The sequence below is a fragment of the Silurus meridionalis genome, chromosome 4 (assembly GCF_014805685.1).
Source record: "Silurus meridionalis isolate SWU-2019-XX chromosome 4, ASM1480568v1, whole genome shotgun sequence".
In the NCBI taxonomy this organism is placed as follows: Eukaryota; Metazoa; Chordata; class Actinopteri; order Siluriformes; family Siluridae; genus Silurus; species Silurus meridionalis.
Window position 1 is genome coordinate 6,461,119 of NC_060887.1, and position 26,374 is coordinate 6,487,492.

The 26,374-nt window shown below is 38.2% G+C and overlaps 4 protein-coding genes across 9 annotated transcripts in view; all 4 read left to right on the plus strand.

Moving 5' to 3' along the window:
* The first annotated feature begins 6,913 nt into the window (after nt 1–6,913).
* LOC124384149 (C-C chemokine receptor type 5-like) lies at nt 6,914–12,344 on the plus strand. Of its 2 annotated transcripts, none has more exons than XM_046846744.1 (4): nt 6,914–7,018; nt 7,354–7,426; nt 7,604–7,657; nt 8,973–12,344. In XM_046846744.1, exons 2-4 carry the CDS (start codon nt 7,386–7,388, stop codon nt 10,021–10,023), a joined length of 1,146 nt encoding a protein of 381 aa, XP_046702700.1. In that variant the 5' UTR covers nt 6,914–7,018; nt 7,354–7,385; the 3' UTR covers nt 10,024–12,344. The 2 variants fall into 2 exon arrangements, with proteins under 2 accessions (XP_046702700.1, XP_046702699.1); XM_046846743.1 differs by having other exon boundaries at nt 7,601–7,657; nt 8,973–12,343.
* A 1,803-nt stretch (nt 12,345–14,147) lies between these two features.
* LOC124384935 (C-C chemokine receptor type 4-like) lies at nt 14,148–15,106 on the plus strand. The gene is made up of 2 exons (XM_046847945.1): nt 14,148–14,743; nt 14,977–15,106. Exons 1-2 carry the CDS (start codon nt 14,148–14,150, stop codon nt 15,104–15,106), a joined length of 726 nt encoding a protein of 241 aa, XP_046703901.1.
* Nucleotides 15,107–18,075: 2,969 nt separating this feature from the next.
* On the plus strand, nt 18,076–22,989 carry LOC124384157 (C-C chemokine receptor type 4-like). 3 transcript variants are annotated; one of them, XM_046846776.1, is made up of 4 exons: nt 18,076–18,271; nt 18,570–18,648; nt 19,751–20,774; nt 22,267–22,989. In XM_046846776.1, exons 2-3 carry the CDS (start codon nt 18,596–18,598, stop codon nt 20,769–20,771), a joined length of 1,074 nt encoding a protein of 357 aa, XP_046702732.1. In that variant the 5' UTR covers nt 18,076–18,271; nt 18,570–18,595; the 3' UTR covers nt 20,772–20,774; nt 22,267–22,989. The 3 variants fall into 3 exon arrangements, with proteins under 3 accessions (XP_046702732.1, XP_046702733.1, XP_046702731.1); XM_046846777.1 differs by lacking the exon at nt 22,267–22,989 and adding an exon at nt 21,570–21,586; XM_046846775.1 differs by lacking the exon at nt 22,267–22,989 and having other exon boundaries at nt 19,751–21,050.
* Nucleotides 22,990–24,812: 1,823 nt separating this feature from the next.
* Nucleotides 24,813–26,374, plus strand: part of LOC124384150 (C-C chemokine receptor type 1-like) — a 13,339-nt gene continuing 11,777 nt past the window's right edge. For 2 of the 3 annotated variants that reach the window (XM_046846752.1, XM_046846753.1), the window contains exon 1: nt 24,814–25,569. The gene's annotated coding sequence lies outside the window, so the exon portion shown is untranslated. Of the gene's footprint in view, nt 25,570–26,374 lie in introns of all 3 variants that reach the window. The other variant, XM_046846756.1, reaches the window with a different exon arrangement.

Below are 26,374 nucleotides of genomic sequence, written 5' to 3' on the forward strand. Positions count from 1 at the left end.
GACAGAGAAGATCCTAAAGATCGATTAATTTGCTATGGAAAGTTTAACTCAGGAACCATGGGGATGGTTTTGGACTTTATTTAATGTAAACAGTTTGCTGTAATACTTTAGGAAGGCAATAACCGTGACCGATTTAGAGTCCATCAGTGAACAAGTGAGGGACAGGAGGACTTTCGGCTTTGAGGATGAGAATGAGTTTGATGATGGTTCCCCTCATAGGTTCTTCCTCATGAAGTGTTTTTTGCTCCTCTGCCCACTGGTTCCCTGATCATTTTAATATTATTTCAAGACTAAATCAATTCCAGAATATTTTGGAGAGCAGGTTGTATGAAGATTCTGTGGTAAAATATTTGCTTTATAACAGAACTATCAGAATTCTGAGTGAAAACTGAACTCAGGAATCAACAACAGTGCTAAAACTTTATCCTTTTTTTAAAATCACCCATTAAAAAAGATCCAAGATAACTGACTTACTGTCTCAATGCTCAGAAGAACCTTCATGTCGATGTCTCCTCATGTTTCGAAGTCCATTAATCCTCACAACAGGGCAATTACTCTGAGGAACATGATCTCTCCATTCGTCCTCCTCACTGGAAAACTAATGCTAACCAAAAAGCTAACAAAACTACTTACAAACTCACACCACCGCCTCAGGTGTTCATTCCTTCATCACCTCAGAAGTGAGTGGCGCTGAACTTCTGGAACTTGAATTTGGTGCCAAAATGTTTAGTCAATCCGAGAACCAGGCACGGTACTGGCTGCTCTGCGTGGGGCTCTGAGTGCAGCTCCGGCCGCTCTGCGTGGGGCTCTGAGTGGGGCTCTGGCCGCTCCGGCCGTGGGGCTCTGCGTGGGGCTCCGGCCGCTCTGCATGGGGCTCTGCATGGGGCCCTGAGTGGGGCTCCGGCCACTCTGCGTGGGGCTCTGAGTGGGGCTCTGGCCGCTCCAGCCGTGGGTCTCTGCGTGGGGCTCTGAGTGGGGCTTTGGCCGCTCTGCATGGCGCTCTGAGTGGGGCTCTGGCCGCTCTGTGTGGGGCTCTGCAGGGGGCTCTGAGTGGGGCTCCGGCCCCTCTGTGTGGGGCTCTGCATGGGGCTCTGAGTGGGGCTTTGGCCGCTCTGTGTGGGGCTCTGCATGGGGCCCTGAGTGGGGCTCCGGCCACTCTGCGTGGGGCTCTGAGTGGGGCTCTGGCCGCTCCGGCCATGGGGCTCTGCGTGGGGCTCCGCCCGCTCTGCGTGGGGCTCTGGCCGCTCTGCGTGGGGCTTTGCAGGGGGCTCTGAGTGGGGCTCCGGCCCCTCTGCGTGGGGCTCTGCGTGGGGCTCTGAGTGGGGCTCAGAGCAAAAAAAAAACACAAACACTAATTTTCATTGTTTCTGAGCAAAAAAAAAAAAAAAAGACAAAATAACTTATTTATATATCTCACAAAACCAGATATAATCAATGCCCTAAAGTGGCCAACATCAGATCTAACATCCTACTTAGATACAATCTAACATCCACCTAACATCCAATCTAAAATTCCAATCTCACATCCAAACATCCAGTCCAACATGCAATGTAACAACTGATTTAGCATCCCATACAAAAACACTCTAGTATCTAATCTAACATCCAATCCAACATCCAAACATCAAATCTAACTTCTGTACAAGCACCTTTGTTGACTGGTTTTGGGAAACTCTTCATGTGGTTAAATTTTACAAAATATTTCTAATTCCTCTGAATGAAGCTGCAACTAAACCTCTTATAAAATCTACATGTGGAAAAACAACAGCTCGATTTGAAGTATTTCAGGTTAACAATGAGATTTTCAGTTCCCACTTTAACTACTAACATCATTCACATCAGTCTTCATCACTTGAAGTGTGTTATTTAAACACCACTTTGTGTTTTCACTGTGAGGGATTGGAGGAACTTGAGATGTTTTACAGCGGAACAGTGGCAGTCAGCTGGGCCTTTTCATGGTTTAAAAAAAAGAATACAACAGGAAGTGTTCAAGGTTTAGCTGCTACAGGAAGTATACAAGGTTTAGCTGCTACTTTGGAAGGATGTTGGTGAAATGAAGTGAAATGAAGTAAAAGAAAGTGAAGTGTAGAAGCTTAACAGGTATCTTGCAAATCCAGCCATACATGGCACTAATGCCACAGTCTCTCTAGCGCTTCAAGAGTTCAAGACGGAAGGCTCGGTCTTCACAACGGTTGTCACCCTGGCAGCTGGTTCTGCCATGGACAATGCTCCAGAATTTCTGAGATGCTTACTCCACTATTCGGTCCTACAAAGAACATCAACCAACACTTTAACTCCTGAAATCTCTGCTTCACATTTTTCATATTACTTAATGTTAGCAGATGCACCATCTTAATATGTTCTTCAGGTGCATCACCACATGCACGCTCACTTATAGTATAGTGTTTAGCAACAATAAAAACATGGCCTCATTGTTCATCCGGCTGCATTTATTACACATGGACTTTCTTCAAGGTCTCTATTGTGCAACCTCTTCCAGTTTTCACAAGAGGGTGCTTCCCATTTCTCAACTTCACAATGTGCGTAAATGATAGCATGTTGCCCAATCATATACTGTATAAGTCATTTGGTTACACACAGATCAGATCTTCATAAAGGGAGATTAATTTCAATGTTTCCAATCAGTGCCTGAAACCTCCAACTCAAGGTTTTTTTTTTTCCAATAGTGCATCTTGTGAGAACTGGAAGAGGCTGCACAATTGAGACCTTGAGGTGCCCAAAGAGGATTGGTAGCTCAGTGGTTAAGATGTTGCTTTTCCAATCAGAAGTTCATAAGTTCAGATGCCACCACCACTAAGCTGCCACTGCTGGACCCTTGTGCACTGAATCCTCAACTGCTCAGTTGTGTGAATGAGATAATTATAAGTTGCTGTAGATAAGTGTGTCTTCCTAATGCTGTAAATCAAATCTAGATGTAAGATTGATCAATTTCAGGCTCTTTTTGCATTGTTATTCTTGGAGGCTGTTACCGGATGCAGGATGGAGGAGGGCTTTGTAACGGTTCATGAAGTACAAAATAGCAATGGATCAAGAGTTTCATCACCACCTGCATGGAAATTGTGTTGGTTCATTTTCACCTCAACAGTTATAAAGTCGGTCTCTGGAATTGTGCTCATGTATCAATTATCTACTGTTTATGTTTTCCATAGCATATGATTAGAACACCAGATTGCTTGATTTTGGTCGTCTATGATAAGGAATTGCTTAAAGTCACAGAAAACTGAGTATTATATAATTATCAGAACTGATAGACAAACAAATACCTGGGGAAATGTATTTAAGAAATGTACTTCACTGTAAAACTTTATGGTATTGTATGTATGGTATTTTTTTATCCATTAGGATAGTTTCTCAAAAAAGCTAAAACTGAGAAGTGGTAAAAACTTGACATTCATGCTTCCTGTTTTTCCTCTACTTCCTGTTTTTCATTTTGAGAACAATCAAAAGTTTTGCATTGCCTCCTGTATTACAGAAGTGTTTCATAAGTTTCAGTAGCAGAACAGAGACATTGAAGAAAATTAAAAAAATAATACAAATCATTTTAAACACAACAGTTTTGTGAATAAACTAAATTCACAAGCACACTCTTAAATCTAGTGAGGGGTCTTCCTAGCAAATTACAGCAAATGGGGACTAAATGTGGAATTTGATGTACAAAAAGCACATACCAATCTTAGTTCAACCACAACAAAAGTCCTCACCCTCCTTCCACCTTTGGGAGAGTCACACCACCACCACATCACATCACACCTCACCCAGCCCACAGTATCCACTACTACCACCAACCCCAGCACATCTGGCACAGTCCTCTTTATACCATCCTCCCATTTGCTTTAAAAGAAACACATTCCCGTGCCTGAAATCTGCCTGCTCTTACTGCAGCAAAAGTAATGTTTCTGTGATCATTTTTATCACAAGATTCTTCACTTAATCACCTCTGTTTCTGTGTAAAGACTCGAATGTGACTCTCAGCACACTGATCTATTAATAGAATGAGATTAAAGACTCAAACACTGATTGATTTCTATTATAATGGTCATGAACACAAAACCTTCTTTAATAAAACGTGTAAACGAGGTCACGTGTATTTATTCCTCTCTAAATGTTCTGCTTGATGTTGAACTGATGTATGTTGGTGATCAGTAGATGCACCGAGCGTCGATCAGAACACGTGTAAAACAGAGCGTGAACTCGACCCTAGTTGGTGACTCGCTGCGTGTTTCACCAGTTACGTTTTTATCCACATTAATAAAAAGAAACGAGTGATTTCACTAAATGTAGTAAACATTGAAATGCAGTAAAATTACAGTAAAAATCTCCCCAAAATGTAAATACTTCAGATATGTGAAAAAGCTACTTAAGTACAGTAACAAATTAAATTGATTTCTGTACTGCTTATTACTGACTGTTCCAAAAATAAAAACAAGAAAGTGGCATCTACAAAAAAGTTTTTAAAAGTTTCTGTTTATTATAAAATATTATTTATTATTAATGCAAGTGGGACTCATGATATTGCCACTGTGTTAAAGCAAGACTTATTCCAAAACACTTCCAGCTTTATAAAAATCTGCTCTAATATTCACACATATTCTACAAATATTTACTGTGGTGTAAAGTCATTTTGTTCCTCTGACCTTTGCCTTGGAGCAGGTCATTAAATAAATCAGAGGAAGAATATGCTACTTTTCACACTAAGATCTGTTCACTGCATACTAGGAATTGGCAAATGGCCAATCGTGTAAAAAGTACTTTTGCACTTTTATTTCTAAAAATATATTTTGATCAGCACACACACTATTGGTTTCCTTGAAATGGGTCTGTCATGGATTTCCCCTTGCACAGAGCTCTAGAAGCAGAAATGCTGGGCATGTAACACGTTCGTTGTTCCCTTCTATGTCCTGTCACTGGCAGGCCAAAGTATCTCTTGTGTCTCAATGGCTAAAATTTTTGTCTCTGTATATTTAAACCCCTTTTTCCTGTTTGAAGTAAAGTTTAGCGTTGATGCTTCCGAGCTATTTTTGTTCTGTTTTCTGAATCTCTATTAGGTTTTGTTCTGTTCCGTCATGTGTGTATTTCTGTGTGTTATTTCATATATCTGACCTTTGCCTGCGTCACATCCGTAATTTGTCTGTCTGTTCCTTTCTTTTATTCATATGTGGAAAAAATAACAAATGACAAATTTTTATAATACATACAATACGATGTAATTAACATACTAAATATATACTTGTATGCTTTTGCAGATGAACCAGGTGTAAAACCAGCCTAAGACTTTGTGGAAAAGAGGAAACCAAGAAGCCACAGCTCAGAACTGAAGTATAATAAGCCACATTCAAGGCAGACCGAGACACATACACAGACCTGCAGCCCTGAAGAGGAACGCTGCGTAGAGGGGCCAAGGTGGTGGTCTTTGTGATAATCACGTGGCACTTTGGTGAAAAAACCTGCAGCTCATCTCTTTCAAGATGTAGATTCAAGAATATTATAAAACATTAAATATAACTTAAATGGAGCAATACTAAGACGTGTCTTATAATAAATACAAATACATCATTCTATACAATTCTGTGATACGAGAAGAAAATTTAATCTGATCTTAGATCAAACCTTAGATAAAAATAAAATCATGAAACATGATCTGAAAACAGCTTTTTCTTTAGCACCATAATGACCTTAAGCAGTAGGCGTACAAGCTGTAACACTTTGAATATATTGGTCTCTTTTGGGTGGTTTTTGGATTTCCTGTGATTGTGGTCATGAGACGTCTGTAAACCCATCATTCCTCAGTCTTTTCAGTAGTCATGTCAAAGTGTGACCACCACCACCACCACCATGCTTCACAATCATTTCTGGTACATTAATACTTCCAAAAAACCCTAACCCTATTTTTTTTTTATTTGTAAATAATTTAGCAAACTACATTACATAAAAGAATGCACTATTTGACCATAAATGTGTGCTTTTTGAACATCTTATTCCACACAAACAACTGTTTTTTAAATTTCAGTTTATTATGTGTTCTTATATATACTATATGGACAAACATTTGTGGACATCTTAAGCTAACTCAAGATTGCAGGAGATCTTTCAGTCCAAACCATGTAAAGCATCTTTATTAGGCTGGCTTTGTGCACAGGGACATTTCCATGTTAGGACAGGTTTGGGTCTCTTTGTTCATGTGAAGGGAAAATTTAATGTCACGGCATCCAAAGACGTCCTGTACAATTGTGTTGACTCAAGTCTCCCTACATCAGTACCTTAAACTTCTAATGCTTTTGTGGCTGAGTGAAAGATCTTTCCAGAAGAGTGGAGGTTATTAAAACAGCAATGTGGAATGAGATGTTTAAAATACACATACCAATTTAATAATAAGGTGTCCACAATCATTTGCCCATATAGTGTATAAGAACACATAATATAAAAATCCCACATGTAGATGTTTATCTGCTATCTGATCTGATCTCGCAACCAAGCGTCTATGGTTTGACCTCAATCAAAGTGTGATCGTCAGGAAACATCCTTGATAAAACCCACTGATAGTCTGATAGTGCAGATCAGTGGTATAGACCTTACATCCGAAATCCTGTACTGTATGCTACAATTTACCTGTTTCATTAGGTGAGAAAATACGAACATTAATCCTCCTACTTAAAATGTGGGGAACACACTTAAAATTTTAGGCTCAGTTTCTACCTCATGCACATGGTTCACAAACAAAGAAGCTTTCCTGAGTACCTTGCATGCTCAAAACAAAACATTCAACATTTATTGCAAAAGAGACATTAGCCACTAGCTCGGTTTCAATACTCAATCAAGAGCCAATCGTGTGCTTGCTCCGAGCGTACTTAAATAAAGTGCAACTTGTTATGCACTTTTGCAGAGAACCCCCATACTCTTCACACAACGGAAGTGTCAAAACCAGAGACCTCAACACCTGTTATCTTACTTCAGCACTGCCTTTGAGCCTCATAGGCCAAGTCCATCAAATTTTACCTTTGTAAGTATTGTTCTGCCAATAATTTTTCCCCCGGTATCTATCATTTATTCGGTCAATTCAATGTGTCAGTCCAGTTAGAATGATTTTGTTGTATTTATTCCTTTTGCTGTATTCTGGGAGTTTAATTTAAGATGTTCGCACATTTTTAAGTAAAAAGAAGGCAGTTTATTGTGCTTTTTTTTTTTTAAACTGGCATTTGCCTTTTGTGTTACCGCTTTCAGTAATGCTATAGAAACCTGTGGTGTGCAAAACAAGCGTGTAAATCTTCACACGCAGCTCAACCCAGATATTTTTAATGATGTTATTTCTGCCTTACTTTGCTTTCCTACATCTAGATAAATTGCTCAGATTCGTTTGAATTGCAGCCATGTTCAACAACAGTAGCAGTAATTGGGTCACAGAAAACAGGTGAGAGCTCAATACTATATTATACTAAATTATACTAAATTAACACGATATTAAAGGCGGTGAGGAAAATAACTAGTCAAATACACTTTTAATTCATTGGTCACTGGCTGGTTAAAATAGTGGCTATTTGTTCGTATAAACTGTAATTCTGTCGTGGTTGTTTTTTTTGTGCAGCAGTGTTTTATCAAGTCTCAGCACCAATGAAGAGATGAGGAGAAACAATCCTCAGAGGTGAGACCTGCAATATTTTGACTTTCCTGCAAAAAAAATCTTTCAAATCTTCATTGGTAATGACATGTATATTAGCAGCACTAATGCACATATTCATAATGTATATTAGAATATATATTTTTATTTCATTATGTTATCAGGAGGTTATTAAATTATTTGCATAATGGATGAATGTTTAATAAATATAATAATACATATATATAAAGTAAATTTCTGCTGGAAAATAAACAAAAAAAATACACACTTATTTAGAAGAAAAGATTACATCTATCTCACAAAACCAGTGGCATCAATTGTGGGCGATTTTAAGATGTGGTTATGGTTTTTACTAGATGGTTAGATTGTTCGATATTGAAAGTCACTACTGTAAGTACTGCTTTCCATTGTTAATATGAGGTACAAAGTAAATCTGACCAGCTTGTAAAAAAAATAAAATACAAATCTGAATGGCATCATTGGCACATGTGGAGGAAATATTCTTGATATCTTGACTTGATCAGTAATGTGCGAGATTTAAAAAAAAAACAAATGTAGCCAACAGTAAAATATCAGCAACTGCATTTTCATTCATTCATATTTAACAACAAATTGGTCTGTAGTTACATTTAATTTTTTTAAATCATCAAATGTGGGAATTAATTTATTTTATATATATATATATATATATATATATATATATATATATATATATATATATATATATATATATATATACAGTATATAAAACATTAATATGACTCCAACAAATGAAGCAGACAAATTAAAACAACTTTATGTTTCAAAAGTAATAAATCATTAATTATCTTCAGGTTTCACCACATCAACAATTATACTACATGGCCAAAAGTGCATGCTGTGTGTTTCTTGTAAAACTTTCCAGTCTTTAACACTTGATACAAAGACATTTTATAGAATTGTGTCCTTCCACAACTTTTTGGTCATATAGTGTAAATTATCTAATATACAAGTCTCTGATGGAATACTACAATACGCAACTCCCCTTCAGGTGCGGCTCTATAGCACATCTATCATCATTTTCAGGGTTTATATCCATTAAATACTGTAATATCATGACGCATGAATTCTCAATTCTTGGTTCAGAAGGTGTTGACTCATTTTCTGTAGGTCTGCAGGTCCAGAATTACATTACTGTCCCACATATACACTATATGGCCAAAGCAAAGAGAGAATTTGATTATTATTTTAATAATTTTTAATATAAACTATAGGTTTTTTATAGGAAAAATGCAAAAAACATTTTTATAACCCAAATGATAGTGTTGGACAATTTGTGATCTCTTCTTATCATTTTCAGCCTCAGCACAGATGCCTATGACTACTCTTATTATGATTTATTTAATGGTGATGCCAGCATTGCAGAACCATGTAGCTTCCAAAGCAATTCAAACCTCTTTCTCCCGGTGCTCTACTCCGTGTTCTTCGTGGTGGGTTTGCTGGGAAACCTGCTGGTGCTGTGGGTGATCCTGAAAGGTGCTCAGTTGAAAAGCATGACTGACGTGTCTCTCCTGAACCTGGCCATCGCTGACCTGCTGCTAATCTTCACTCTCCCCTTCCTGGCTCACTATGCCAGAGGTAACTGGGTTTTCGGTAATGGCATGTGCACCCTGGTCCTCAGCGTGTACCACGTCGGATTTTACTCTGGAATTTTCTTTATCGTGCTGATGAGCATCGACAGATACTTGGCGATCGTCCATGCCGTGTTCGCCTTGAGGATCCGTACAAGGGCTTATGGGATTTTTGCAAGTATAGTTGTCTGGATTCTCGCTGTAATAGCATCATTTCCTGAGCTCCTGTATCTTGGAGTCCAAAAGAATGGGACTGAAGTACTTTGCAAATCTTATCCGCCAAATTATGATATTCACAAGGCAGTGAAAACTGCAGCTATCTTCAAAATGAATGTTTTGGGCCTGTTCATTCCGCTGATCATTGTGGGATTTTGTTACTCCATGGTACTAAGGAGGCTTCTGAATCTCCGGACATCAAAGAAACTGGCAGTTCGCCTTGTCGTTGTGGTCATGGTGGTGTTCTTCTTCTGTTGGATACCGTACAACACCGCAGCGTTCCTCAAAGCACTGGAAATGCGAGAAGTTTTGCCTCTAAGATGTGAGATAAGCAGACACCTCCAGCTGCTGCTGCAGGTCACCGAAGCCGTGGCGTATTCACACAGCTGCCTCAACCCGTTCCTCTACGTGTTCGTGGGTGAAAAATTCAAGAGGCACCTCGCCAGGCTCCTGCACCAGACCCCATGCATCCATGTGCAGTGTGTAAAGATCTATATGACCCAGGCCACAGGCTCTGTGTATTCACAGACCACGAGTGTGGACGAGCGCTCAGCTGGTGTCTGAATCGTAGATGGTGTTAAAGGAAAACAACATTGTATTTAATGTGTTTACTATAAATATTTTCACTGGTAGAGGTGAATGTGTCTGAAGATTAACATGCTCAATTTAAACCCTAAACTGAACCTGCCAGAATTCAGATATATTTCCAGAACCTTGAAGTTTGGCTCGTTTTTTTAAACACAATGCTGATTTTTCAGCAGCTGAATCAAATCGGGCTCCATTGTAGGATATCTGGTGAAATCCTAATCCACAAAAAAATCTTTTTTTTCCCCAATGGGTGACATTAGAGGAACAATTACTAAGTTTAAAGATTCACTGTTTCTTGTATAATTAATAAAATGACAAATGCTTGATCTTAATTTCAAATAATAGACAACAACAAAGTTGTGCGCATAACGATATGACATATTGAAAAAGCCGCATAGTGGTCTAGGTGATAGTAAAAAAAAAAACCCTATCTCTGATCCATCTAAAATCTCACACCCTCATGGCTTGAAGAACAGGAAGATCATATTGCTCATCTGCACACAGTTTCCACTTCCTGTCTAAATGATACTGAAAATGAGCAACTTTCCTTGTGTAAATAATTTTTGTGTAAATAATGTATTAGGCTTTAATGTTGTTGAGGCTCTTTGAGTTCCCAAAATGATTTCTCATGGTTTCAAGATCTTATCTGAATTGCAGCTGATTATAAATGATAGATATTCAACATGTTCAATGTTTATGATGTAATATACTGGTATGTGTGTGTGGTGTGAAAAAAACAAATGTTTGGTGTGAAAAACTGATGAGCAGCATTACAGGGTGATGTGATGCTGGATTTATTAGAGTACAGTATCTTTAAAGTCGATTTTTTCTTTTTGTTCCCAAAAAAGAGACTTTTTTTTTTTTTTTGCATTTTGTCATGTTCTCATGTAGAATAGTGTTTATGTGCCCTAATATTTTGTCCACCTCTGAAAAGGTTCAGTAGAAATGATAATATTCCTCCACAATCTATTAAATGAATTTTGCGTACACTTTGTCCTGCAACGTTACGCACGCTGTAGCAGCTACAGAGTCATTTCATTTCGTTCTACTTTCTCATTACCAGAAGAAAAGTTCTAAAGCTTGAGACTTCGAATATCACCAACTCATTTCAGTTTTGACTTTAAGGCACAAAAGAACGAGTCGATCACCAAATTTTTACACTCGAATTATCTGTTGAGTATAAAATACCACATTACTGTTTGTTATTCATTTTGTTAACTGCTGTTACTGCATTCATGTTGATCTCGATGTCTTCTCTGGTTCTAGTTCTGGTTCTGGTTCTTTTTTCTAAACCATGTGGTGCACTAAACGGTTCTGTGTGGTCGAAGTCACTGGAGCTCCACTCAGCATGATGGATTAGTTTATAACAGATCTTTTAACTTCCGATTGACTGATTAGTGTTTAACGTGTTTGAGGTCAGAAGAACCTCCAGGTGAGAACATTTTATACTTCAAATATTTCAAATGTTGGAAGATAATTCGATGTTTTCTGCTTATAAATGATATAAATGAAATAAATCTTGCCTTTAAACCACAGACTGCATTAAGTTGTGCACACAATATTTCAGTGCATAAAGTCAGAAAGTGGCCTAATGAAAACCTTCCATCAGAAATCTCACACCCTCAGAGGCTTGAAGTAGATCATTCTGATTATCCGCACAGAATTTCCACTTCCTGTGTAAACTGATTCTGAACATGATTTTACGGTGTAAATATTGATGCGACTTTTGATCAGCTCTGAATGAGGCCCTGGAACTGATCACGTAAAGGATGGGGAACTACAGGATGATGTTGAGGCTCTTCGTGTTGCCAAGAGGATTATACAATTTGATCTAAATTGCAGCTGATTCTAAATGATAGATATTTAACATGCTCAGCATTTATGATGTAATATCCTGGAAAGTGTGTGTGGTGTGAAAAAAAAAATGTTAGGTGTGAAAAACTGCTGAACAGGCATTAGATGGGGTGTGATGGTGTATTTGTACAGTGTTTATCTTTAATGTGCAATTTTTTAAATAGAGACTGCTTTTATTTTTATTCTTCAAGTTTGAATATTGTGATGTTCTCATGTTCTCATGGTGTTTATGTGCCAACCTGAATAAAAATCAGAGATTATTTTGTACACCTGTGAAAAAACTCGAACTCCAAGTCCAATAGAAATGATAGTATTCATCTGCAGATCTTTCAATCGCACTGTTTTTCTAGTCACGCGTACATTCAAAGTTCTGGAAGGATAAACACGTTGTACAGAAACAGCATGAGGATGTGATGTAGTAGTGCACTTCAGCTTTTTGTAAATTGCAAGCGCTGATGATACAGCAGCAGACTTGAGGTGGTTTAAAGTGACAGCGCAGCGAAAACAGTCCGAGTGCAGAAGAAGTGTGAACGCGGTGTTTCGGTTGTACATCGGTGGTGATGGTCAGTTACACTTCACCATTAGTTTAAAATGAATAAAGGTGATTCATTCATGAACTCCTTCTGTCCTTTCAGACCAGTTTTGAGTTTTCATCAGGACTCGGGTTTAAGTTTAGTTTGTAGCTGCTGAAAAATTATAAGAAATTTGCATAACAAGATTTTGTTGAGTCAAATGACTTCCTCCTTATTCAACTATTTTATTATTAAACAAATGCACATTTTGTATAAGTGAATGCACAGAATTGATCTAGACATGAAGATCACCAGTAAAAATAAAACCCAATGTCAATCTATGCATGTTTGGATCGGCTCTATACGTGAACATGCATAAAAATCACCCTGTGGAAAAGTCAATTCAGTGCAAGAGAAAAGACGTGGGATGTGAAAGACAATTTGTTTTCGGTAATTTCTTATATTTCTTTGTTTCCCAGCAATTTTCTCGTTTTTTGTTTTTTGTCTCTTTGCATTGGCGTCACGAAAACCCTCTCAGGCAAACGATGAGTGTATTTAGAAATACATCATTTAGTTACAAGCAGCGTTTCTAAACATCCACAAATACACAACTTGTTAATATATTAGTTTGTGATCAATTTACAGAGTTTTGACTTCGTTATTTTAATCCCGAATCCGTTGTACTGATTTCAGTAAAACTTTATGAAGTAAAAGTCTAACGTACAGACCCACAGGTGGAAAAATATGTATTAGGAATGAATCAAACAGATGGAAAAGCCACTCAGGACTGTGATGTTATTTTAATTAAAACCTCAACATTAAGGTTATGAGGTGTGAAAACTGGGTCAAACCGCAGCCCCCTTACCATCATTGCTACCCGAGGAGACTTGTGCCTACTTCTTCTGAAACTTTCTCATGCAATGACATTTTTATCTAGAAACACCACCACACACATTATTTATATATATATTGACAGGAATCCTGACTTCTTTGTGTAATTGATGTCTTCAGTAAGCCCCAGGTAGCACTGAGTCAGTTTCCTGAACAGGTACAGCAGGAAGTCTTTCTGAAATGAATTCAGGTATTTTGCTCTCATTTGAGTTTTAATGTAAAAGTTGCACATTTCTAAAGTATTGCAATCTGATCATTTGCACTGCTGTGAACATTTATTGCTTTATTCATTACTTATATTCCTGGATGAACTGTTACATCTGCACTCTGCGTTTCTTTTCTTTTCTTTTTTTTGTTTCTGTGGTTTCTTCTTGCCACGACAGCAGCATGATGTGCAGCAAAATAAGATTTCCTGCTTCAAAACACAAATTTATTGTTACATTACGCTACATTTCCGCAGCACAAGCACCTTTTTTCTAAGGTTTTTGTTATTCTATTGATTCATTTCATAGTTTTGGTTGAGAATATATACAGACATGAAGAGAGGGTTTGTAAATTCAAGCTGATTTAGGATCAGTTTTAATTTCGTATTTTGCACATGTATACACCTAAGATGATGAGAAACATCTCACAATCTGGAAATCCAGTCTAGACAGAACACAATAAAGAAACCGTGAACAATGAGCTGAAACACATTAGTCACCCTGACCAAAGTGAGTTATGAACAGGACCTGCGTGAGTCGCACTCTAACAGCTGAAACATTCCAAATACCTAAAAAAATGTTGACAACCAATTAGGAAATTTATTAAAAATTTTAGTGAGTCATTTTTGTATATTTCAGAATGACCACTACGGAGATGTACAGCACAGCAGATTACTATGATTACACAGAACCTTGCATTCAGGAGTCTGCTTTGAACCCGATGGCCATGGCTGCCGTCTTCTACCTGGTTTTTGCCCTTGGGCTTCTGGGTAACAGCATGCTGTTGTGGATGCTGCTGAAGATTATGCGAATCAAGACCATGACAGATGTGTGTCTGCTGAACCTGGCCGTTTCCGACCTGATCACCGTGTTCTCGCTGCCCTTATGGGCGCTTTCTACCCAGGGACATTTACCTGATGCTGATTGGCTCTGCAAACTCATGGTCGTTACCTATCAGCTGGGCTTCTACAGTGGTATACTTTTCGTGATGTTAATGAGTATCGACCGCTATTTAGCCATTGTCCACGCAGTGGCATCACTGGGAGCAAGAACTTTGTGTTACGCCGTTACCGCTAGCTTTGTCATCTGGACCGTTTCCTTCTGTGCTGCATTTCCAGCATCCTATTTCCACAAAATGATTAAGGATGAGAACCTCGTGGCACAGTGTGAATGGGATCCCGGCAATGGATCAGTCAAGACGTGGAAGCTGTTACTGAATTTCAGCCAATATCTATTGTATTACAATGCGATAGCACAAAATATTATCATTACTATTATCATTTCAGACTTGCTAAATATGAACAGTGCACAAAAATGCTACTTGTTCAAAATATAAACGATAAGAACATTAAAAAAGCACAGGTTTTTTTTCTTCACACGCTACGACAAAGTGCCTGATGATATTTCTGCTGTAGTGAACTTAGAGTAGGTGTCTGAAGTCATTACCCAGTTTCACATCGTGCCCTCAGACAGAAACATGAAGGACATGAGCAGGAGCAGGAGCAGGTGGACTTGTTTGAGTGTAAAATGATAAGAACAAGTTTAGAATCAGAATCTCGAGCTGTAGCCATGTTTCATCCCGTAGGTGTTTTCGCATGAGTTTGTAAAAGCCCCTCCTCCCCCACTGACGGAAAGACAAATACATTCTGTGGTTAGTAAACAAATGATGGCTCATGTTGATGTCAATGCATTCGGGGAGATTTTTGGAAGATTTTAACACCTGGTTCAAAAACAGGATTTGGAAGACTGGTAGCAATCTGAAGACCAATTTTAGACCAACTGACTGCTTGACTTTGTGTCGAAACGATTTGTAAAATAAAATAAAAAACAAACAAACAAGAAAACAGCCTTTAAACCTCATTAAAAGGTTTTGTTGAGAAGTCAGTTAACTTACTCCTGTATGTTGACATGTGACCACAAGCTCAGCATGTCTGCATGTGAGAAATGAGATATTGGCCAAGATGTTCCAAACATCACGCGTGTCACTATGGAGAATTTTTACTCATCACAAAAACAAAAGCGCTAAAACCAGAGCCTTCAAACACCAAGAGTTCACTTCAGTTTCAACTTTGAGGCACAAAAGAACAAATCCATTACCGAATATTTGTACATTTGAATGTTCATTATTATTCGTTATTTATTTTGTTAACTGCTTTTCATCTTGATGTTTTTTCTCACTTTTCATAGCTAGAACTTTTACCTCTTTTTATAAGAACAGACTCTGTTCAGCTGTTTACTCATTTTCAGAAATGACATTTAGAAGAAATACAGTACAGAAACTTGTGGTGCACTAAACAGTTCAGTGCATTCCATATCACAGGTGCTCTACTCAGCATGATGGATTATTTTGTGACAGATCTTTTAACCTCAGATTGACTGATTAGTGTGTGATGTGTTTGAGACCAGAAGAACCTCCAGGTGAGAACATTTTATACTTGAAATATTAAAAACTACAAAAGATTATCAATTCTTTTCTACTTATTTAAAATGGTGTATATTCATGTAGACTCTCTAAACACCTGTTTTTTCCAATCATTTGTGGTTATCACAAAGTTGGAAGCATGAGGTCTCTAGATGTGGTAGCGTTATATTTTCCCTGGGCGCTAGCAGACCTAAACCTGTTCAAGCATGACCATGCCCCTGTGCACAAGTCCAGCTCCATGATCATATAAAGTGGAACACTGGCTGTGGTGAGTATCTTCTACATATGGTCCAATCAAAAACATTCAGTGAACTGGCAACAGGGTTATGGGCACAAATGAGGATCTATAGTGTGAATAATTTTGATATTAATCATTTTTGTAAACAAAATTACAAATCACAGTGCTGAAATTACTACATAATCTTGTGTGAATCATATTTTGATCTGGAAATATAAAGGGTACCACTTTACCATAAAGGGACTAATAAAGGGCCTGCTTTCATATTCACGTTCATAAGCAGAGCGTTTGGGGGCTCTCTGCTGAAAGAGTGTCTTCCTGTGCACTACAGAAATTATCTGTTGGGGCAATTATTCAGCCCTCAGGAAGAAGGGATTCAGGGACATTCTCCTCCTGCAAATACTTGTGCAGATAAGGATTTTGAACTCGTGTGTACAGAGGTAAAAGGTAAAAATGAGAAAACAACATGGGAACAATACCGGCCTCTAGTGGCCAACAAATATGATAACAATACAGAACTCTGATGGAAACTCTGATGGCCTGGATTTGTGGGTAAAGCAGTGATCATGACAAGTCCAGAGAGAAGATCAAAGACCTCAGCCACAGCCTCAGAGCAGAGTCCTCCTGAGCTGTGCAAGGAGGGAGCCGAGCCCAGATGAGATAAGATACACCTGGCAACAAGTTTTTACACTCTTGTTTGTAAAGTGCTATGCCATCACTCAACTGGTAACTCCTAACATTATTCTCCGCTACGAAATCACAGGTACAGTACAATAGCTGGTGCTCAATTTCTGTGTTTATCATGGTGGAGATTATTTTCAGTGATAATTTACTGATGACATTATGATCCTATAAAAATCTGCCTGAATCAGAGCCACCAACACGTGCCCATTTAGGGAAGTTTCTGCAGAGGGGCCTGCCTTCCTAACTGTCCTCCTCATCATGCTCAAGTTATTTGGTCTCTGTTACTTTGTTTTATACTTCATATTAATTATTGAGGTTTGCACTTGTATCTACACTTGTATCCGTCCTCTGCTTTATTATCTGATATTACCTGTGGAGTTTCCATTGCAGCACAGTTGAATGTAAATCTGGCAGCCGACACTAAGTTTTTAGGCAGCAAGTGAACAGTCAGTCCAGTGTAGTGGTCAAACCAAATAAGGACAACTGGTGTTGTAGCTCAAGGTCTGTGATAGCGAGGGTTAGGGGTAGGGGCAGGCTAGGATGTCTGGTCTGATCCCACAGAGGAGCTACTCTAGAACAAACTGCTGCAAAATTTAAATCATGTCAAGTCACTACACACGTGGTCGGGTGCATGTGCAGAAAAGACGGCACCAGGACGCAGAAGAAGGAGGCAAGCTTGGTTTGTGGCAAACCTAGTTACACCTCTTCCTAGCAATGAAATACCCAGAATGCCAGTGGTCTAATTAGCAGAATAATATTTCTTGTTACATTGCAACAAATTATTCAGGAACGAATTGAAAAACATGTAAAAAAGATTTCAAGGTGTTGACTTGGCCTCCAAAATTCCCAGATCTTCAGGCTCACAAGACATGAAGGATCTGCTGTGAAAGTATTGGTGCCAGAGATCTCGTGGAGTCCCGGGGTTTCATGACTCGAAACTGTTTATATAAATATAAAAAAAAACATTACAATGAAACAAACATTGATAATCTAAATCTGTGACCCTGAAGTGGTGTTACGGTAAAACTCTTCCCAAAGAGCTTCGAGAGCACAGCAGTGTTGGGGTATAAAATCAGTTGAATTAAATCACACTAATTGCACTTGCCTTTCTTATTGCATGTTTGCATTTTCTTCACCACGGAAATGGTTAGAAATTTACTTTATCTCTACTCAGAAGAAACATTTCTTCATATCGTGTTACCACACGTTTTCCTGAGAAGTACGCTGAGAGAGTGTTAACACAACCCCACCCGTAGTCCTGCTGCATTAGAGAACATCAGCTGGGCAAACTAATGAACAGCCAAACATCAAGTCACCATGTCTCCACAGAGCATCTTCTGACATTACGAAGAGCAGAAATCTCAGACGTCGACGCATCTTCATGTTGGTGTTAACGGACAAAAGATATTTTTCAGTATTTGTAAGTATTTTGTCATTATTGTCCGACACACATTATTTTAATGATCTGCAGTGCTGCTGATTGCTGAACGTTCTGATCTGATTACGCATGAACTTTAATCTTTGTCTTTTCTGGTTTATCTTCATAGCCACGAAGTTCTGACTTTTTAAGTAGAGAATCAGCACTCGTTTACTGACTCATTCCTTCTGACATTTGTTCACCACGGATTTGAGTAGTTTTCATTAAAACAGTTAGATGTGTTCATCACAGGTGGTTTACCCCTGATTTATCCAGAATTGTTTTTTTTCTTTATTCCCAGCATGACTGTGCAGACTTTCATGTTGAATGGCAATGATGTCTAATAGCAGCAGTGATCTTTTGGAGGTCACAACCCTCAGGTGAGAACTTATCATGGTCTCATTTCATGAACACGTTTTTTTTTTTTTTTAAAGAATGTGGCACTATAAAAGAATTCTAAAACTGATTTTATGTATTTAATTGATGTATAAACGTTTCTGAAAGCATTTCTGGGCACAAATGAGAGCAGAGGAACCATTAATTACCAGTTGACATCTCACATTTCACATTTAGAGAAGCATCACTGCATCTGCAGCTTTGTTGTAAAAGTCTACTTTCTGAATGAATGAATGACTTTAAAAGGTTTGTATTTATCAAAACCTTTTACGACTAACTTACAAAAGATGAATAAAAAATATAATAACAATATTCCCCATTAATAATCTTTTTCTTAGCTGTAAGAAAATTACATCAAATCTCTAATGTGACCTCATGAGGTAATAATGAAATGTATTTGTAGTCTCCAGCATGGTTTTATAAAACTTCAATCAATGTTTTAAAGAAAAAAGAAAGAAAAAGAAAGTGTTCACACTTCCTGTGTTTTTCTGCTTCATGAATTTGGTCTACACTGAAGTGAGGAAATGTTCTTAAAGGGAAGTTGTAGAAAGAACACTATATCAAGAAGTTCTGCTGAGATACTCCTGTACTCTTTCATGACTCAATAATACCCAATTCTTATTTTCCGCCTTTTAACCGTTTCAAAGAACTAAAATGAACAAATGGAAGTTTATCTAGTTTATTTTATAATAGTGATATTCTCCCACAGATAGAGCGCAAAAAAAAAACAACTAACCAAAGCTGCAGTACTTAAAATGTAAAAAAAAAACATATGGGTCACATTCAGAGTCCAAAAAGTCGAATATTTATGAGTAGTAGTCCTTCAGGTTCAGGTTTGGGTAAAGCGTCTGCACACTGGGATTTAAACTCACAACCTTTTAAAACTGAAGAACCATTGAGTTAATCTCCTGTTATTATATCCTTTAACAGTCATCGTTTATATTCATTTATATTAATATTCATTTTACGGTTGAATCTGAGGTCTTCTGAGGTCTTTATATACTGATGTGCACAATTTTAGCATGAAATCTTGCCCTCACTGAATCTCTCCTGTAGTCACTTTCTCCTTCCCACTTTCTGCTTCAGCTCATCAACAGAGGAAGACTTCTATTTTATAATTGATGGTGGAGTGTGTGATTATGGGCAGGTTGCAAGCCACATTCTCCCGGTGCTCTACTCTGTGTTCATCGTGGTGGGTTTGCTGGGAAACCTGCTGGTGCTGTGGGTGATCCTGAAAGGTGCTCAGTTGAAAAGCATGACTGACGTGTCTCTCCTGAACCTGACCATCGCTGACCTTCTGCTAATCTTCACTCTCCCCTTCCTGGCTCATTCTGCAGGTGATACCTGGGTTTTCGGTAATGGCATGTGCACCCTGGTCCTCGGCGTGTACTACATCGGTTTTTACTCTGGAATTTTCTTTATCGTGCTGATGAGCATCGACAGATACTTGGCGATCGTCCATGCCGTGTTCGCCTTGAGGATCCGTACAAGGGCTTATGGGATTTTTGCAAGCATCTTCGTCTGGATTCTCGCTGTTATAGCATCATTTCCTGAGCTCCTGTATCTTGGAGTCGAAAAGAATGGGACTGTCATTTGCAGCGCGTATCCAAAAGACGCAAGTCACAATAATGTAAGAAGTGGAGCGTTCTTTAAAATGAATGTTTTGGGGCTGCTGATTCCACTCATCATTGTGGGATTTTGTTACTCGATGGTACTAAGAAAGCTTCAGACCCTTCGCAACTCCACAAAACTGGCCGTTCGTCTTGTCATTGTGGTCATGGTGGTGTTCTTCTGCTGCTGGATACCGTACAACATCGCAGCGTTCCTCAAGGCACTGGAACTGAAGCTCATCCTGACTCCAGAGTGTGAACTCAGCAAAAAGATCCAGCTGCTGCTGCAGGTCACCGAAGCCGTGGCGTATTCACACAGCTGCCTCAACCCGTTCCTCTACGTGCTCGTGGGTGAAAAGTTCAGGAGGCATCTTGCGAGACTCCTCCTCCACACACCATGCAGCCATGTACAGTGTATGAAGGTCTACATGACCCGAGCTGCAAGCTCGGTGTATTCACAGTCCACGAGTATGGAGGAACGCTCCACAGCGCATTAAATGGTAAAAGATCATAACATAATTATGTTATTCTAGATATTAAATACTATTGCAAATCTTTTTTTATAAGTTTTTACAGTTTTTAGAGCTACAGAGCTTTCGAACCTGCTGAAATGTCCGTCTTGTGCACCAGTCTTCTGAATGATCTACTTTCCTGTCATAGTTTTCAGAACTCACAGCTCTAATGATGCTATCAGCCAGTAAAAAAAAGTCTGGAGAAGAAGCAATATGTGTTTTTCATAGCTGTCATTAAAGACATCAATAAAGCTTTTGAAGTTTGATGGTCTACTGGATGTCATTACACACACTATACTACTTTATACTATATGTGTTTCTTTCCCAAACTGTTACCACGAGGTTGGAAGCACATGGTTGAATAAGATGCAATAGCATAGAAATTTTGAACATGGGTTGGAAGATGTGGAAGATCTCCTGCTACAGAGCTCTAAACCCTGTTGACTGCACCCCAGACCTCCTCACCTCCTCACCTACATCACTACCTGAGTTTATTAACACCAATGTTTAAGAATAAATATCCACAAATCTCCACAAACTCTAGTGGAACATCTTCCTAGATGAGTGGAGCTCATTATAACAGCAAATTTGGAAAAGAAGATTAAAAAACCCTATAACAATGTAAATAAGGTGTACACCTGAGGGTCCCACCCCTGTTTATAACAGTCTTACTTACAGTGAAGCATGTTGGTGGTAGTTTTGATAAGATGGTTAAGAGGCCTTTCTAATATAGACTTTTTTTAACACTTTCATGATTGAAATGTAGCTGTTTCCTCTTTAAAGACGCAAGCGGATGGTGAGGTAATGTCTAAAACTGAGAAGATAGAAAAAATGTTCCCTGTTAAAATAGGATGCATTCCGCCTACGTTCACCCACAGGATCTGAGGTTAGTTCAAGCAAAGAATAAGTCACATACAACACATGGAAGATTACATTTCTCTCTCTTCGGCCAGACTATTATCCATAAACACGCCATTATTCGATTCATTGTAATGCGACAGATGTTTTTGTGAGACAGAGGAAACCCTAGAACTCAGCGAGCGAACACTGAGGAAGGACTTCAAGAATTCAGCGAGAAAAATCATCATAATCAAACTCGGTCTCAGTGAGAGGGATCTCCGGCCTAGCACTGGATTCTGATGAAGTAGTCATTTCAACATTCTGTAGACATTTTCCTCACGTGTGTACAGCAGTTATATGTTAAGTTTTGGGTTAATTTTTGTGACAAAAGAGATGAAACATTTACATTTACATTTGCGGCATTTAGCAGAAGCCCTTATCCAGAGCGACATACAAAAGTGCAAAAGTGAAACTGCGCCCTAAAGGTTTTCTATCATTTATAAAATCACAACATTTTGTTTTTACTGCCAGTGTTTGTGATAAAAAGTAGGTTTGTTGCAGTTTGAAACAATTTCTTTCTCTTTTCCGCTATAATATTGTCAGTGTTTTAACATTTAACTTGCCTTCGGTTTCCCCACAGGGGTTTTTGCCATCACATATACAACAATACACATCACCACAATTACCAACAAATCAACACCTGATGACCAACAGAAGATCCCCAAAGCCTTGTCTAAGCATGAAGTCCTCCAGAAGGCTTCCAGTCACGTTCTTCAAGTAACTTTATGACCCAATGTTCAGAGTCAGACACTACTGTAAGTACAGAGCTTGAGGAATCAGATATGTACTTGTGAAACTCCGTACCTGTGAGTTTGCACACTTCTCCTGGTGAAACCATCATTATGTCTAAGTCCGTTCTGTTCTGCAGTTCCATGCGCTTAGCTTTCAGAGCCTTGGTGGTCTTTCGAGCTCTGTGAACACGACTTGTCTTCCTGAATGCCACAGGATGGGAAGATGACTATCAATTCTAGAAACCAGAGAGATTGCGTGCCTGTGATGCATGTGGTCGGCCCGAGCGGTTCGCTAGACAGATAGCAGTTTCCTGTTATGCTCTGGGACTCTTTCATAGATTGTTGAATGCTTTTTTTCACATACCACAAACACTTCCCTTAATAAATCATGTCATCTTTATTATCATTATTATTAATATTATAATTACTACTTCTATTATGGAATTTTTGGCGTAGAGTTGTGAGATATTAAATCCACTTCAGTTCCATGACTCATTTAGAGCAGAGGGGGTAATAACTTATGGAAGATGTAGGCATTGAATACACTAATTAAATCTTCACAACGGCAACAATGGCAAAGTATTATGTTTTATACATTTTTATTAAATAATATAATTATATACCTTTCATATGAAACAAACACTGTATACATTTTTCATTCTTGAATTAATTTTAAATAAAAATAAAAATAATACATAAATAAAATAAAATAAAATAAAATAAAATAAAATAAAATAAAATAAAATAAAATAAATAAGTTTGACAAATATATTAAATAAAACAATGCTTTTTGTGAAAGATGAATGTGATAAAAATTTAAAATAAAACTCCGAAAAGGTTTGGGTTGAGATCACCTTAGTTCATGAAAGATCTTGCACCAGTAATGAAGTTTGTACAGTCGGGGAAAAATCCCTCCCTTCCTGTACACACAATTACATTTGGGAATCTCCTCAGCTTTAAATTTTACATTCTGATTTTATGTGAATCAATATTAAGATATACAGCTGTTACTCTCACACCGTCTCATACTCACACCGTCTCATACTCACACCGTCTCAGCTCCAGTCTCACGGGATTCGTTTATCCCAGTTTCAGTTCTGAGCATCACAGCAGGAGCTGAAGTCTGCAATCACCAAGAAAACATCTACAGGATCACTTCACTGTATAGGTCATATTTCCTTCCATTTTTACACCGAGCGAGCTTCCACAAGAGGATCTGATCATCCAACGACCAAAGTTCTACAACCTCAATTCCAACAAAGGACACTGTGTAAACTGTAAATAAAAACAGAATTCAATGATTTGCAAATCTCATAAATTCATATTCTATTTACAATTAAAAAAAATAAAATAAATAAAACCATGAAATGTTTAAACTAAGAATATATTCTAATAATATATATTTTAAAGAAAAAATAGGGTCCTTTTGAATTTGTTTCTTTTATTTCTTTCCTTAAATTGGTGCATTTAAACATGTGATGTTGTTCGACTGTGAATAAAATCTGGGTTGATGAGATTTGCAAATCATAGCATTCTGTTTATATTTACATTTTACAGTGTCACAAACAAATAAATAAATGAAGCACCAGCTAAGAAGTTTTTTAGCTGCATGTGAGTGTGACACTTCCACTATAGAACAGAAAATAAAGCATTTTTTATATAGATGTTCGTCCTCGTTCTTCTTTCATTTCTGCTTATTACATTTACAGCATAAAAAGAAGAAGAACTGTTTATGTTAGTGAGAACGGTGTGGACAGAAATAAAATATCATTTTGTCCTAATTTATTGTTATAATAACCTCCACTCTTCTGGAAAGTTCCACTAGATTTTGGAGTGCACGTCAAACGCCACACAGTTATTCAACAACCTTCTAATCAGTGTTCGGGACTCAGACACAGTCTCAGTGTTCAAGTGGAGGCTGAACACATATTTATTTAATGGAGTCTTTAATAGGTAGGTGTTTGTGAGGTAAAGGAGCAGATCTGGAGGGATCGTGGAAGAAGGTTTGAGAACAGAGTGAATTGTTGAAAAGAGAGTTCTGGGACAGTGTGAGTTTCTTTCAATGATGTCAGAAAAGAATTTGATTGTTTCTACTCTAACTGCTTTTTGAAATGTTTAATGAGCCAGTCTGCATTTCGAGTTTATAGGAGCATGTCTTTCTGTCATTTCCGTTCGACTCGTCAACATCATTGGCGTAATCGTCGACTCAGGATGGGGATGAAACAGCTTTCTAGGTGCGATACAGTACAGAATTTTGGAGCATTTATTATTCATCTTGCCAGGTGTAAAGGAGCTGGTCATTTCCCAAACATCCTGGAGTGCAATTTAAAGTGAGAGACCAACGTACTGGTCTGTGGCCAGAGAGTGGAAATCTGTGATTTATTAGCCACTGATAAACCATATGACATTGTTAAATCTAATATTTGACCTTGACAATGCATGGGGTCATCAACTCACTGAACAACGTTGAGAGAAACTTCAACATTTAAGAAGTCCTTAGCTAAAGCATGATCTGGACATGAACATTAAAGTATTAAAACATGATCATATCCAGTCCAAACATTCCCCAGAAGATCGGGAACTCCTGTATGATATTAGTAGATGATGGTGGTGTGGATTAGTAGAAGAGGAAAAGGAAAGGAGGCTTTTAGGTGAATTTTGTGGATTAACTGGTGAAAGTATCAGTTAATAGACGACACTGGATTCTGTTTTTAAGTCACAAGTCCACTTTCTCCGCCGGTAACAGAGCAGAGTTAAATCAGTCTCAAATCATCTTTTTATCCACGATTCAGTCAGGAAGAAATCTTCACTACAGATGGAGGTTTTATTTACGAGGGATCGAAAGTCCGAAGTCGCGGTGGATCCTGTGGTCACATTCCCGAGCCGCACCCGGGGGAAGTCCTTCGAGTTGTCCGCTAAAGTGAGCGATAAAGAGAGCATGCGATCATCAGCAGAATCCACCGATGGTTCTGATCCACAGACTTGCGGAAGAATGCAGGATTGTATTCGATGTGGCAGAAACCGAGGCCGAAGTCAAGCCCAGTGTCCAGACGCACTTCAGCCCACCCGTTTTCCGCGTCTCGTCCGGAGTCTCTCCCCGAGAGCTCGAAGCCTCGCTGCGGCGGTAACCGGAGGAGTTTGCCTGCGGGGCGGTGGGTAAAACTCATGGATGTTTAGGCCGGGATTCGGTATGTCCCAAGCCGAGGTTCGGTATGTCCCAAGCCGAGGTTCGGTATGTCCCAAGCCGAGGTTCGGTATGTCCCAAGCCGAGGTTCGGTATGTCCCAAGCCGGGGTTCGGCATTCAATATTTAAACATGTCTAAAAGTTGTTGCCGAAAGTAAACATCAAACAAACGTGTTTAAGAGAAAGTGAAAATAAGCGCAAACTTATATAGTGTTAAATAAGTACCTCATTATAATATAAAGTGTTATAGAAGTACCTCATTATAATATAAAGTGTTATAGAAGTACCTCATTATAATATAAAGTGTTATAGAAGTACCTCATTATAATATATAGTGTTATAGAAGTACCTCATTATAATATAAAGTGTTATAGAAGTACCTCATTATAATATATAGTGTTATAGAAGTACCTCATTATAATATAAAGTGTTATAGAAGTACCTCATTATAATATATAGTGTTATAGAAGTACCTCATTATAATATAAAGTGTTATAGAAGTACCTCATTATAATATAAAGTGTTATAGAAGTACCTCATTATAATATATAGTGTTATAGAAGTACCTCATTATAATATAAAGTGTTATAGAAGTACCTCATTATAATATAGTGTTATAGAAGTACCTCATTATAATATATAGTGTTATAGAAGTAATCATTATAATATATAGTGTTATAGAAGTACCTCATTATAATATAAAGTGTTATAGAAGTACCTCATTATAATATATAGTGTTATAGAAGTACCTCATTATAATATAAAGTGTTATA